This window comes from Microcaecilia unicolor, chromosome 6, assembly GCF_901765095.1.
Source record: "Microcaecilia unicolor chromosome 6, aMicUni1.1, whole genome shotgun sequence".
NCBI lineage: Eukaryota > Metazoa > Chordata > Amphibia > Gymnophiona > Siphonopidae > Microcaecilia > Microcaecilia unicolor.
Window position 1 is genome coordinate 87,141,970 of NC_044036.1, and position 13,372 is coordinate 87,155,341.

Consider the following 13,372-nt stretch of genomic DNA (forward strand, 5'->3'; position numbering starts at 1 on the left):
CTTGAAAGCCTTTAGAGCGTTCCAGACCGCTCGTAACTCCAGGAGGTTGCTCTGAAGACCCTTTTCCGGAAAAGACCAAGCTCCTTGAATGTAAAGCCCATCTACATGAGCTCCCCACCCTAGGAGGGATGCATCAGTTATCAACACTTTTTGTGGTTGAGGAATTTGGAAAGGACGTTCCAAGGTCAAAATGGATCGAATGGTCCAACACTGAAGGGAACTGCAAAAGTCGGTAGAGAGATGGATCACATCTTCTAGATTCTCCGTAGCCTGGCACCACTGGAAAGCTAGGGACCATTGAGCTGATCTCATATGTAGACATGCTATGGGAGTTACATGAATTGTGGAGGCCATGTGTCCTAAGAGTCTCAACATCTGCCGAGCTATGATATATTGAGACGCTTGAGCCATGGACACGAGGGCCAGGAGATTGTCTGCCCTTGCCTGGGGAAGATAAGCTCGAGATGTCCGTGTGTGCAACAGAGCTCCAATGAACTCCAATTTTTGAACCAAGACAAGATGGGACTTGGGATAATTTTGTTACATTTATACCCCGCATTTTCCCACCTTTTTGCAGGCTCAATGTGGCTTACAAAGTACCGTAAAGGCATTTGCCATTATGGTTGTTAACAAATAAAAGATTGTGTTGTAGACAAATGAGGTAGACGTGGTTCAGGCGTCATGGGGTCAAGGGGAACCCCAGTAGCTCCAGCACTCGAATAGTCATCCGCATGGACTGTAGAGCACCTGCCTCCGAGGTGCTCTTCACCAGCCAATCGTCGAGATAAGGGAACACATGCACTCCCAGTCTGTGTAGCGATGCTGCGACAACAGCCAGGCACTTTGTGAAAACCCTGGGCGCAGAAGCGAGACCAAAGGGCAGTACACAGTACAGAAAGTGCCGAGTTCCCAACTGAAATTGAAGATGCTTCCTGTGAGCTGGGAGTATCAAGATGTGGGTATAGGCATCCTTTAAGTCCAGAGAGCATAGCCAATTATTTTCCTGAATCATGGGAAGAAGGATGCCGAGGGAAACCATCCTGAACTTTTCTCGGACTAGGAATTTGTTCAGGGCCCTTAGGTCTAGGATGGAACGTATCCCCCCTGTTTTCTTTTGCACAAGGAAGTTCCTGGAATAGAATCCCAGCCCTTCTTCCCCTGGTGGAACGGGTTTGACCACACTGGTCTTTAGAAGGGCGAAGAGTTCCTCTGCAAGTACCTGCTTGTGCTGGGAGCTGTAAGAATGAACTCCCGATGGACAATTCAGAGGCTTGGATTCCAGATTGAGAGTGTATCCTATTCGGACAATTTGAAGAACCCACAGGTCGGAGGTTATAAGAGGCCACCTTTGGTGAAAAAATATTAACCTCCCCCCAACCGGTAAATGCACTGTGGCTATGCTGCACTGGAGCCAGTCAAAAGCCCGTCCCTTGCTTTTGCTGGGGAGCCGCAAAGGCCTTAGGCGCACGCTGTTGACGAGAATGAGCGCGCTGGGAATGAGCCTGGGTAGGCTGCCGAGAAGCAGGAGTGTACCTACGCCTATTATAGGAATAGGGAGCACTCCTCTTCCCTCCAAAAAACCTCCTAGATGAGGAGGTGGTAGCAGAAGACGCCCGGCGGGAGAGAGAATCCATAGCATCATTGTGCTTTTTGATCTGATCGACCACATCCTCTACTCTTTCACCAAAAAGGTTATCCCCCCAGCAAGGAACATCCGCTGCTGGATCTTATGATCCAGGTCAGAGACTTACAGCCATGGGAGTCTGCGCTTCACTATACCTTGAGCAGCTATTCTGGATGTCACATCAAAACTGTCGTTAAGTACCCCTGCCCAGGAATTTTTCGACATGCCTTCTGCTGCCTGACCACCTGGTGAAAAGGTTCGGCCAGCTCCGGAGGAAGTGCTTCGACCAAACTAGACAGCTGCCTCAATGAGGACATGAAATGAGATTGAAGGGGGGCAGACTCAGGAAAGATGTCAGGAAGTATTTCTTCACGGAGAGGGTGGTGAACGCTTGGAATGCCCTCCCGCGGGAGGTGGTGGAGATGAAAACGGTAACGGAATTCAAGCATGCGTGGGACAGGCATAAAGGAATCCTGTGCAGAAGGAATGGATCCACAGAAGCTTAGCTGAAATTGGGTGGCGGGGGGAAGAGGGGTTGGTGGTTGAGAGGCTAGGATGGGGGAGGGCAGACTTATACGGGGTCTGTGCCGGAGCCGGTGATGGGAGGCGGGACTGGTGGTTGGGAGGCGGGAAATACTGCTGCACAGACTTATATGGTCTGTGCCCTGAAAAAGACAGGTACAAATCAAGGTAAGGTATACACATGAGTTTATCGTGGGCAGACTAGATGGACCGTGCAGGTCTTTTTCTGCCGTCATCTACTATGTTACTATGTTAATGAGTTCCACAAGTTGATGCTCGTGTAGAGCTGGTATGTCTGAATCTTGGCTGCGAGCATAGCGGCCTGATACGTCTTCCTCCCAAAAGAATCCAAGGTCCTAGACTCTCTGCCTGGAGGCGCAGAGGCATACTCCCTACTACTCTTGGCTCTCTTGAGAGCAGAATCCACCACCATAGAATCGTGAGGTAGCTGAGACTTCACCATCACCGGCTCTCCATAGACTCTGTACTGGGACTCAGCTTTTTTGGGGACCACTGGATTAGGGAGAGGGAACGACCAGTTTCGCATAAGAACTTCCCTGAGTGTGTTATGCAAGGGAGCCGTTGCAACCTCTGTAGGTGGAGAAGGATAATCCAAGACCTCGAGCATCTCGGCCCTGGGCTCATCCACAACCTCCATAGGGAAGGGAATATCCTTAAACATCTCGGTACCACGCATGGAAGGAGATCGATGACTGTGTCAGGCTCGCCCAGTGGAGATGTGAGCCCTTGTGCCCGATGGAGGAGGATTTCTCACTGGGCTGTCGGCCAACCCAGAGTTCCCCCTGTGCCCCCCTCCGTTCCCCACGGGTTGAGCCCCAGGTGCGGGAAGCAAACAGTAGAGAGAACTGAGTCCAGAACAAAGTCCACGGGGCACGGCCAAGCAATGGGCAAAAGAAGGACCAGGAGCAAACAGTAGACCGTGCCAGGCAGCAAGCAATAGCAGATCCAGGAACAGGCAAAGATCAATACCAGGCAGCAAACAGTAGCAAGTCCAGAATCAGGCAGGGATCAATACCAGGCAGCAAACAGTAGCAAGTCCAGAATCAGGCAGGGATCAATACCAGGCAGCAAACAGTAGCAAGTCCAGAATCAGGCAGGGGTCAATACCAGGCAGCAAACGGTAGCAAGTCCAGGATCAGGCAGAGGTCAAAACCAGGCAGCAAATAGTAGCAAAACCAGAAGCACTGCAACTACCCAGGAAACTGAATAGACGCCGAAGCGTGGAAGAACTGGAGGCAGGGCTTTAAATAGGACAGGAATTAAGCCCAAACATGCACAGCTGTCTTCAAGATGGCTGCCCCCACCGGAGATGCCCTCAAGCGCAAATATGGGCTTCCTTCCTGAGACTGCCCAGCTCCAAGATGACTGCCCCATCCTAAGGCACCCACCTCTGAGATGGCTGCTCTATCCTGGAGATGCCCAAATCCAAGATGGCCACCAAATCCTCAGATGCCCATACCTTGTGTAAACAGGGAACATGACACTGTGCTTCTTAGCCTTCGCTCGACGCCTGTCATCGAGACTCCTTGGTACAGAGGACGTGGAATCCTCACGCCTCCTCGGGGCCAGGTCCGACGAAGGGCAGTCCCGGGGGGCCTGCATAGCAGTAGGCCTCGAGACAGGTGGAGACCCACTCATTGCCTCGCTGCTCCCAGCGTGATATGGTAGTTCCGCAGCCATTACCTTTGCTCTCGAAGTCGATGCATCCCTCAACGTCGCCAACCTCGGTACCGACGCCGACATCGAACGACCGGACCAATCCGCAAAAAGTTTTTCTCTTTGAGCCTCCCGAGACATTTGGGTCCGTTTTTTCATCAAAGGACACAGCTTATAAGCAGCCTGTAGATGATCAGGCCCAAGGCACTGGAGACACCATGCGTAGGGATTGGTACTCGAGATGGTCCAGTTGAACCGAGTACAACGCTTAAAGCCGCTGGGTGTCCTCGATGACATGGATGGAAAAACAGCGTCTGCGAAATTAAAGGACGCGATTGTGCAAATTAAAAGCACAAAAAGGGATACAAAAGACGGCCACGACAAAAAGAAAAGAAACAAACAATGACTAAAACTAAGAAAATAAAGGGAACTACTCTACTCTTCTTTTTTGAATTTTGTCTAAAGCGAACAAAAAAAAAGAAAAGAAGAAAAAGAAGGAATCACACACCGACTCTTTCCTGGGCCGAGAGGAACAGCGAAAAAAATACCTTGTCACCTCAGACGCAGAGGAAAAAATACTGAGGTCCTTACTCACGCGACGGGCAGGAAACCGGTCCGTGCATGCGCAGTGCACACCGCTTGCGTGCCAGAAGACTCTGGAAGATTTTTGAGATTTTGCTAGCAAAACTTCCGTTCCTGGGCAGACGTGGACTTAGACCCGAAGTGTGAGAACAAGCAGCCTGCTTGTCCTCGAAGAAAATTATAATACCGTTTTATTGCTCCATGGTGTGATCACACCTCAAATATTGTGTGCAATTCTGGCCATCACATCTCAAAAAAGATATAGCAGAATTAGAAAAGGTACAGAGAAGGGCGATGAAAATGATAGAGGGGATGGGATGACTTCCCTATGAGGAACGACTCTAGGGTTCATCCTTTTGGAGAAGAGATGGCTGAGAGGAGATATGATAGAGATCTATAAAATCCTAAGTGGAGTGGAAAGTCAGTTCCTTTTTTACTCTTTCCAAAAAAAAAAATAAAGGACTTGGGGGGCACACAATGAAGCTACTGAGCAGTGCATTTAAAATAAATTGGAGAAAATAACCAAGGTCATAGGGAATAAGGAATAGGGCATTGTTTGATTGGATTGTTGAATAGTACCATATACATTTTTATATGATAGAACTGGAGGGGGGGGGGGGGTGCCATAAGGATGGACGAGGTTACTTGCTTGGGAGGGATAACAACATTGTTCATTCTTTGTCATGGCATATGCGTGTTTTGTGTTTACTAATAAAAAAAAAAAACAGATTTAAAACAAATTGGAAAAATATTTCTTTATGCTGTGTCTAATTAAGCTCTGGAATTTGTCGCCAGAGAATGTGTAAAAGTGGTTAGTGTATCAGGGTTTAAAAAAAAAAAAACAGCTTTGGAGAAGTTCCTGAAAGTCAGTCCATAAACTACTATTAAACTGGGATTGGGAAAACCCACTGGGGCTCATTTTCAAAGCACTAAGACTTACAAGTTCCAAAGTTAAGTAACTTTGTAAGTCTAAGTGCTTTGAAAATATGTCTTCACGCTTATTCCTGGGATAAACAGCATGAAAACCATTTTATCATTCTGGGATTTTGCCAGGTACTTAGGCCTGATGGCTGTTCCAGCGTGACAATGATTATGTACTTATGATACACCCATAGGTGACATACCCAATGCATGCAACTTGGTGTCCTTGCATCTATTGAATGCCTCCGAGATAAACTTATCTATCTCCGTTTGACACATTGCTAGAAATGAGAAAAAGTAACCTTTACAGGGGACTGAATACCCATAAAGGTCATAAAGGGAAATCATTCGAAGACAGCTGTAATGGCTCTAGGCAGTTGAGTCCACAATGCACTAAAGCTTCCACTCAGGTTTCTACATTTACCCACACTGACTTGCTAATCAAGTCTTTTGAGGCCTTGCAATGACTTTAATTGGGAAACTGTTCCTGCTTTGGTTTATATCAGAGACCTTCGTTATTTTTTTAAGAGTGGGCCAGTTTGTCAAAAAAAGACCATCAACAGACAAAGCAGCAGACACCCTGTCAACCTCCATCAACCTGTTTCTACTCTCATCCCTTTTGACCCCCTCCAGTTTTTAATCTCTCCTTTACTTTCTTTAGAGGCCTCTTAAAAAACTATTCTGATTTCTTCCAGTATCACATAGCTTGCAATAAGTTTGATCTACCTGGCCATGTGAACACAGGGTGTGATTTTAGGTGGCACATGGCTCAAACTCACCAAAAGCTATGTGGTACAAGTATTAACAGAATAACTTATGGAAGTGTGCCAGCAGCACGTCTAAGGAAAAGATTTTTTTTTTTTTTTGGGGGGGGGGGGGGGGGGGGGGTGAGACTGTGTACCGGGGAAAGTCAGGGAGCCAAGTTTAGGGTCAATGGAGGCAGCCAGTGGATTCTGGGCACTGCAATGAAGAATACTGATTTATAGCCTAGTTTGAGGCATCAAAGTTGAAAACTGAAGGCAACAGAAGGCAGAAAACAAGTAAACAAACTGAAAAAGTATGCTTCAAATAGTATTAGAAAAGGACTGATGGTCTAAAATGATTGCTGGATTATAATAGAATAGTCTTCTCTAAAGTAAAATACTAAGAAGCTTGGATCCAATAGTTCACAGGGAATCACCATGCTACTCCAGCAACATCTGGAAGGATCCTTTGTGCTAACATGAGATGGAGTCATAAGACCTCTGTGGCTTTGCGCACCTGCTTATTAGAGACTGATACAGTATGATGGTAGTCATCACAGTTTCATAGTGCCTTGATCATTTATTGTCATCCGCTTGTCAAATGTATGTGCACAATACTATCATTAGAAATAGTTTGCAGGTCTCTTTTCAAAGCTCAAATCTTTGTTTTAGTCTCATGCCATTTTCATGTGCATCACATTACCAAGTTACTTAATATAAAATTACAGTGAAAAAATGTATAGTACTAAAAAAAAGGTTGTGCTCAAAGTACTGACCTGTATGTTAATAAAAATAGAGTACAAATATATATTTACTGTGACAAGTTTTAAAAATACATGGCCCCTTTGCTTACCACAGGCAATGTAGTCCCCATTTGATGCCAGACCCACAAAGTTCTTTTCATTAATGTGGCCTTTGAACGAGCGTAGACAGTGTGGTTTGCCAACATTCCATAGTTTCAGCTGGCTATCTGTTGACCTGAAATCAATACATGCTTTGTGAGGGTGCTGAATTGTATGCAGGAAAAGTACACATTGTAATTCAAAGGTTGAAGAGGTGTAAGCAATCCATGATCTAAAAAAGTTAAAGTTTTATTCTCCCTCCTCACTTTGGGCTCAATTTTGTCTTTAATAAGAGCAGATAAAAACAATAAAACACTTGCATACACAAACACACACACACTCTTCCAACTACAGAAACATACTCCTACATACCTCCCCACCCACCTGCCTTTCTACACACACCCTTTCCAAAGACTAATACAAGATGCCCTATGGACAAACATCTGGTGGGCCCTATTTCAACTGTACCTCTCCAGTCTCCTCTGATGGCATCTCCTTGACTCCTGACCCATGTACCCCTACTAAACAGCCCAGACCTAATGGGTTGCAAGACAAGTCTGAAACTATGCATATACTCCAGATGGTTCCCAGGAGTGAAGGTCAGCTTCCTAAACTAATGCCAGTTAGTTTTGACACAGCACTAGATTTGTCATTACAATCAGCTACCAAATTTCAATGGTGGACATTTGACAGGTGGTTACCAGAACTGAAGACATGTTGAAAGGGAAAGTTGCACAATTGTGTCTCTACTTCACATGTTGTTATAAACATTTCTGACTTGCAAAGTAAAGTCACAAAATTAGATTTAGTTTATGTTATGATGCAGGTTCAGGTACATACTTTACAAGCTGTTACTGTTTCAGCTGTGAAAGCACTTCATAATAAAGTTTAGTTGCTTGAAAATCGGTTACAGCTTTATAATTTGAGATTTTTGAACTTCCCAATGACTTTTTTGCTTTCTTCTGAGATACTGTTGAGAAAGTATTTTAGGGAAGTTTTACATTTAGATATTGCCAAAACTTTCTCTAGGTAATTAAGTATATTTAACAATAAAGCTGGGGTTAGTACTCCAGGGGAGGCAGTGGATTTAGGACCCACTCTTGGAGCAGGAGAATTGACTGCCTTCCTGGACAACACTCAGGATATCTCTCATGCCACTTTGTTAGTGATCAGAAAAAAAGATATTGATATTGAAAATGAGTTTCAAATTTAGGAATAAATTTTTTTGCGGGCAGCTTATACAGATTTTTCTGGATGTAACATGGGCTACCCAAAAATATAGGAAGCAGTTTTTGGTTCCGAAGCCCAAAACCTTGGCTTTGGGACCCAACTTTTTTTTTCTTTTGCTTCCCCTGTAGATGCTTGGTTAATTTCCAGGGGAAGAAATATTTTTTTCTTCGATCCTATAAATTTGGAGAAATTTGTATAGGAGCAGGAGGAAATGCACAGCACCACAGAACACTAAACTTTATTATGGGAACCCAGTGTTTACACTAATTTATTTAAACATTCTTATATCCTGCACTATCTCCAAATCTAGATGGCTAACAATGAAACATACATAATACATGAAAACGTCACTAAACAATACAACCACAGAAATAGACTCCATCCATAATGTACACAAACCAGGGCAAAATTATATTGTGCAATAATTTGTCAATAATAAGCCTGTTGAAAAAGATGTGCTTTAAGTTGTTTTCTACACAGAAGCAATACTGATATAGAATGAACACTATCAGGAAGAGCATTCCAAAGAATTGGTTTTGAAACAATAAACAATGAGTTACGATAAACATCAAGCTATTTTCATTCTTTGAAAGATCAAGAATTGAAGGTGAAAAATATATTCTTCAAATATTAAATGCTACACATACCAAATAAGAAATAGGAAATAGATTAAAAAACAACAACAAAGAAATCAAATGAATACATTTCCCTTAGCTTGTATACTAATATTCCTCAATCTATCACTCTTGTAGAATCCATCTCATCTGAGTAAATCAGTTCCTTGATCAATGGCATTTTGTAAATGTGTGGTGGTTCTGAATACCCCTACAAGTCAAACCCAGTTAGCTGTCATGACTCAATGAAATCTATAAAATTTAGACAAGAAGAAAACCCCCAGATGCAGCAGAGTCGCCTTCCTTTAACAGGTGTTCTCTATTCACAGAAAGATAAATCAGACACACAAATGAGTGACATCATGCACTGGTGCTATGACAAATTAACTCTCAGAGCGTTGAATTGCTTATTTGCAAAATGATTAGACTGGAATGTTAGCTTGCATTGATGTTTTGTATTGAAAAGTTCTTAATAAACAGATGTTAAAAAAAAAAAAAATTAGCTCTCAGAGAATGAGCCCGTTCATAGGCGGTCGGTGGCCCAACTGTTTGGGGAGTTTAAAGGGGGCGGGGTTAGGGGTGGGGCCAGGGGTGGAGCTTAAATCCATAACTGTCTGATAACACAGAAAAAATAAATAAAAATAAAAAGTCACAATTAATACCTTTTATTAAATTTAGATATTAGATATGTATCATATGTCAAAGAATAAAGTGGTTGCTCAAAGCATATTCTAAGCACAATCGCTCAACTGCAAAACACTATGCACAACTTTGTCCAAAAACACACTCAGAACCTTACTGTACCATAAATATTACACTGGGCAGAACCTAATACACCAATATACCACCCATACGGAAAATGCAGACCGTCAACAATATGAAACAAGAGATCATATCATCACAATTCTCATGTACAGCCACAAAACACCCTAATTCATGTTTAATGTGGGATAAAATGCCATAAATAAGTAAATAAATATAAACTTTTAATGTTGAGCACCTGATTCTCAAAGTGGACATATTCCAAACACTATAACGAAAATAAAATGGTCTTTTCTACCTTTGTTGTCGGGCGACTTTTTCTGATCATGCTGGCCCAGTATCCGTTCTGCTGCTCAGTGCAGGTCAGGAAGTCATCTTCCTTAAACATCTCCCTGGCAACCCAGGAACACCTCCAGCCAACCCCCCCTGCTTTCCCAGCAGTAAGGTAAACAAACCATAAACCAATTTCTACAACTGCTAGAGGGCTTTCACTGCAGCTCCTGCTGTGAGGATGGAGGTAAATCAACAATTTAATCCCCTCAGAGCAGCTGGACTCCACAGCTGATCCATTCTGCTGCAGCAGGGGGGAGGCTTAGCCTCTCCAAGCCTCTTATACCGGGCGCCTATGAGCCCGTTTAATTTTGGGGAGTGACTATGCCCATATGTGATCATTTGGTGGGTTTGGGAGTGGTGTTGGACACACAACTGTCTATGCAATTTCAGGTTTTCTAAATGAGTCAGTCTTCATGTTTCCATCTTAAGTTGCAGAGTCGTTCGTAACCTATGCTTGCTGTGGTGGACTTTCAGTCTATGGTGCAGAGCACAGTGTTAACACATTTAGATTATTGTTAACATGTTATATCTGGGTCTTATACCTGGAACTAGTCGCTTTGAGCAAGTATTGAAATTTTTGCACTGGTTGCTTGTGCTGATTTTGGTCTTTAGTTTTTTATTCAAGCACCCCAAAATTTTTGATGTGTTCAGGTTTTATCAGCCTCCCCACACCTCGTGTTAAGAACAAAAACAATGCTTTGTTCACTGGGTAGTTCAGAGGTGCATTATGCAATTATGAGAAATACTGCATTTTAGATTAGAAGTCCAATGTTATGGAATCAGTTGCCTAATAATTTGAGAATATTACAGAACCTTCTTTAAGAAAAAATTGAAGACATTTATTTATTCAGGCCTTTTTTTGTCTTGAATTAATTATGGATTGAGCCTTTTGCTGCTGAGTTTTGTTTTGTTCTGATTTTATGTCTGTTTTATTGTAACCTACCTACGTAATAGGCAGGCTAGAAATGTTATAAATACATGAATCCAGAAACTACCACCAAAAGTTTCTAAGTATTTGCATACCTTTCTTATGCCTCATACCCACGCAGAGGCACCTCAGTTAGTCCCCAGTAATAAATCAACTTGGGAGGGGGATGGATGGTAGGGGCAATGACTCAGACTGGGTTAGTTTTGCACATGTCATGACAATATATTAACGCTGTGTTACAAATGATTGCACTGTTGCACGAAATGACCTCAGAATCTATTCACATGGACAAATATTTCCTTAGTTCTAAGATGTATAAATTGTTAGCTTATTCGGAAATTATTCTTTGCAAAGAGTAGTGCCAAACACTAATACAGGAAGTCTGAGTCCAGGAAATTAAATATATGTACCTTACTATCCAGGTGCAATTGGCTTAAAAATAATCACCTCTTTAAAAAAAAAAAAAAAAGTTTGGATAAATTCCTGGAGGTAAACCATTAAAGAAGACCAGGGAAAAGCTACCTTCTGAGATTCTGCCAATTACGTCATAGTAACAGTAGATGATGGCAGACAAAGACCTATATGGTCCATCCAGCCTGCCCAACAAGAAAAATTCATAGCATAAGGTATGATGTGATAATACTACACATGGAAAAGAAAAAGTAGGGACCAATTCAATACTAACACAAAGCTACACAAAAGGATTATTGAGAAACTTTTAAAAAGAGGAGACTTGATGCAAATCTGTGTTTCAGTGCCCAATCATCTATTTCAGGAGTCAACAATATCTAGGCAATATACAAACTGGCAGATGTGGCTAGCAAGTGTCAACAATATCTCAGCAGACGCTTGGATGCTGAAATGCAGATCTGCATCGAGTCTCACCTTTTTTCGTTTTTCAATAAACTTTTTGCTTACCCTGGTATTGATACTGGATTGGTGTGACAGGGTGTATTGTCCCATCACAGGGAGATGAAAACCCCAAGGGGAAAAGTACTAGGAGTTGGCCTTATAGAATGACAATCTGGGTTTGAGGTTAGTCCTGTGGCCCCACTGATACAGTTATGGTGAATACACTGGGCCCCTGTATGAAAGGTTGTAAACTGTCAAAGAAGGCTACGTGGGAGGTAGTGGTGGGGGCAGGGGTGAATAACCCTTCTGAATTCTAACGACAGAATTCTTAGCATGAGAGTGAGATAGGAATACTCAGCATCTATTTGTATAGGAAGACTGTGAACATTGCTGGCCAATAAAACTCAGAAAGGGAGAAAAGGACACTGTTAAGCCCCAAAAGAGACGGGGTAGGGAAATTTGTTTACTCCAGGTTTATAAAGGACCAAAAGGCGAGGGATTACTGGGGATTCTGGACAATTGGAGATTGATCTTAGCCTTTTTGAAGGTGATACTCTTCTGCTGGAGATGGTTACCAGACGAGTAGACCGACCTTTGTTGGAGTACTATTGCGGATCATGGACCGACCTTTTGTTGGGAGTACTATGGTGGACCATGGACTGACATCGGAGTGAAACCAGAGAAGGGCAGTCAGCAAATGGTCCTCCCCTACTTTCTTTTCCATTTTGGCTTTTGTGTTGGGGGAATACCTTCTTTTTTTCTAATACTACATAATGCATATTTGATCTGGATTTGTCCTTGCCATTTTCAAAGCACAGACCACAGAACTCTGTCTGGCATTGGGCTTGTTCTCCAACTACTGAAACTGTCATTAAAGCCCCACTCTAGCCCATCTAAATCTGTCCAGCTATGATCAGAATACAAACCATAGAAGTCTGCTTAGCACTGACTTTGTTTTCCAATTATTGCTGTTGCCATGTAATCACAGCTAATTTTTAGTTCTATGCTTTCCATATTAGGGTTCCTTTGTGTTTATCCCAAGCATTCTGGAATTCCGTTACTGTTTTCATCTCCAAAACCTCCTACAGAAGAGCATTCCAGGCATCTACTACTCCTTCCATGAAAAAATAACTCCTGATGTTATTCCTGTGTTGGCTCCCTGCTATGTAAATTCATGTTCTCTAGTTCTACCACCTTCCCCCCTCCTCTGGAAAAGGTTTGTTTGTATATTAATACCTTTCAAATATTTGAATATCTGTTATCACCCGTCTCTCCTTTCCCTCTAGGGTATACATCTTCAGGTCATCAAGTCTCTCCTCATACGTCTTGTGGTGCAAACCCCATTCCATTTTCATCTCTTTTCTCTGAGCTGCTTCAAGTCTTATGTCCTTAGCAAGATACGGCCTCCAAAACTGAATATAATACTCCAAGTGGGGGCCTCACCAAAGACTTGTCAGGGGCATTAACACTTCCTTTCTTCTGCTGGTTATACATCTCTCTATGCAGTCCAGCATCACTCTGGCCAAGGCCACTGCCTTGTCACATTGTTTCGCCTGCCTGGGATCGTCAGACATCACCCCAAGGTCCCTCTCCTGAGATATGCTCATCAATCTCTCACCTCCTATCTTGCTTTTTTTTTTTTTAATATTTATTTATTGTTAATTAAATTTTTACACATAGAACATGTTTTTGTAATACATTGCAAAACCTGATCATTAAACAAAATAATCATCATAATATGA

The 13,372-nt window shown here is 42.9% G+C and overlaps 1 protein-coding gene across 1 annotated transcript in view; it reads right to left on the reverse strand.

Annotated features, from left to right (window-relative positions):
* COP1 (COP1 E3 ubiquitin ligase) overlaps positions 1-13,372 on the reverse strand; it is a 478,504-nt gene that overhangs the window by 116,325 nt on the left and 348,807 nt on the right. The window contains exon 17 of the mRNA XM_030205657.1: positions 6,923-7,047. Within this exon, the coding sequence (XP_030061517.1) occupies positions 6,923-7,047 (125 nt within the window). The remainder of the gene's footprint in view (positions 1-6,922; positions 7,048-13,372) is intronic.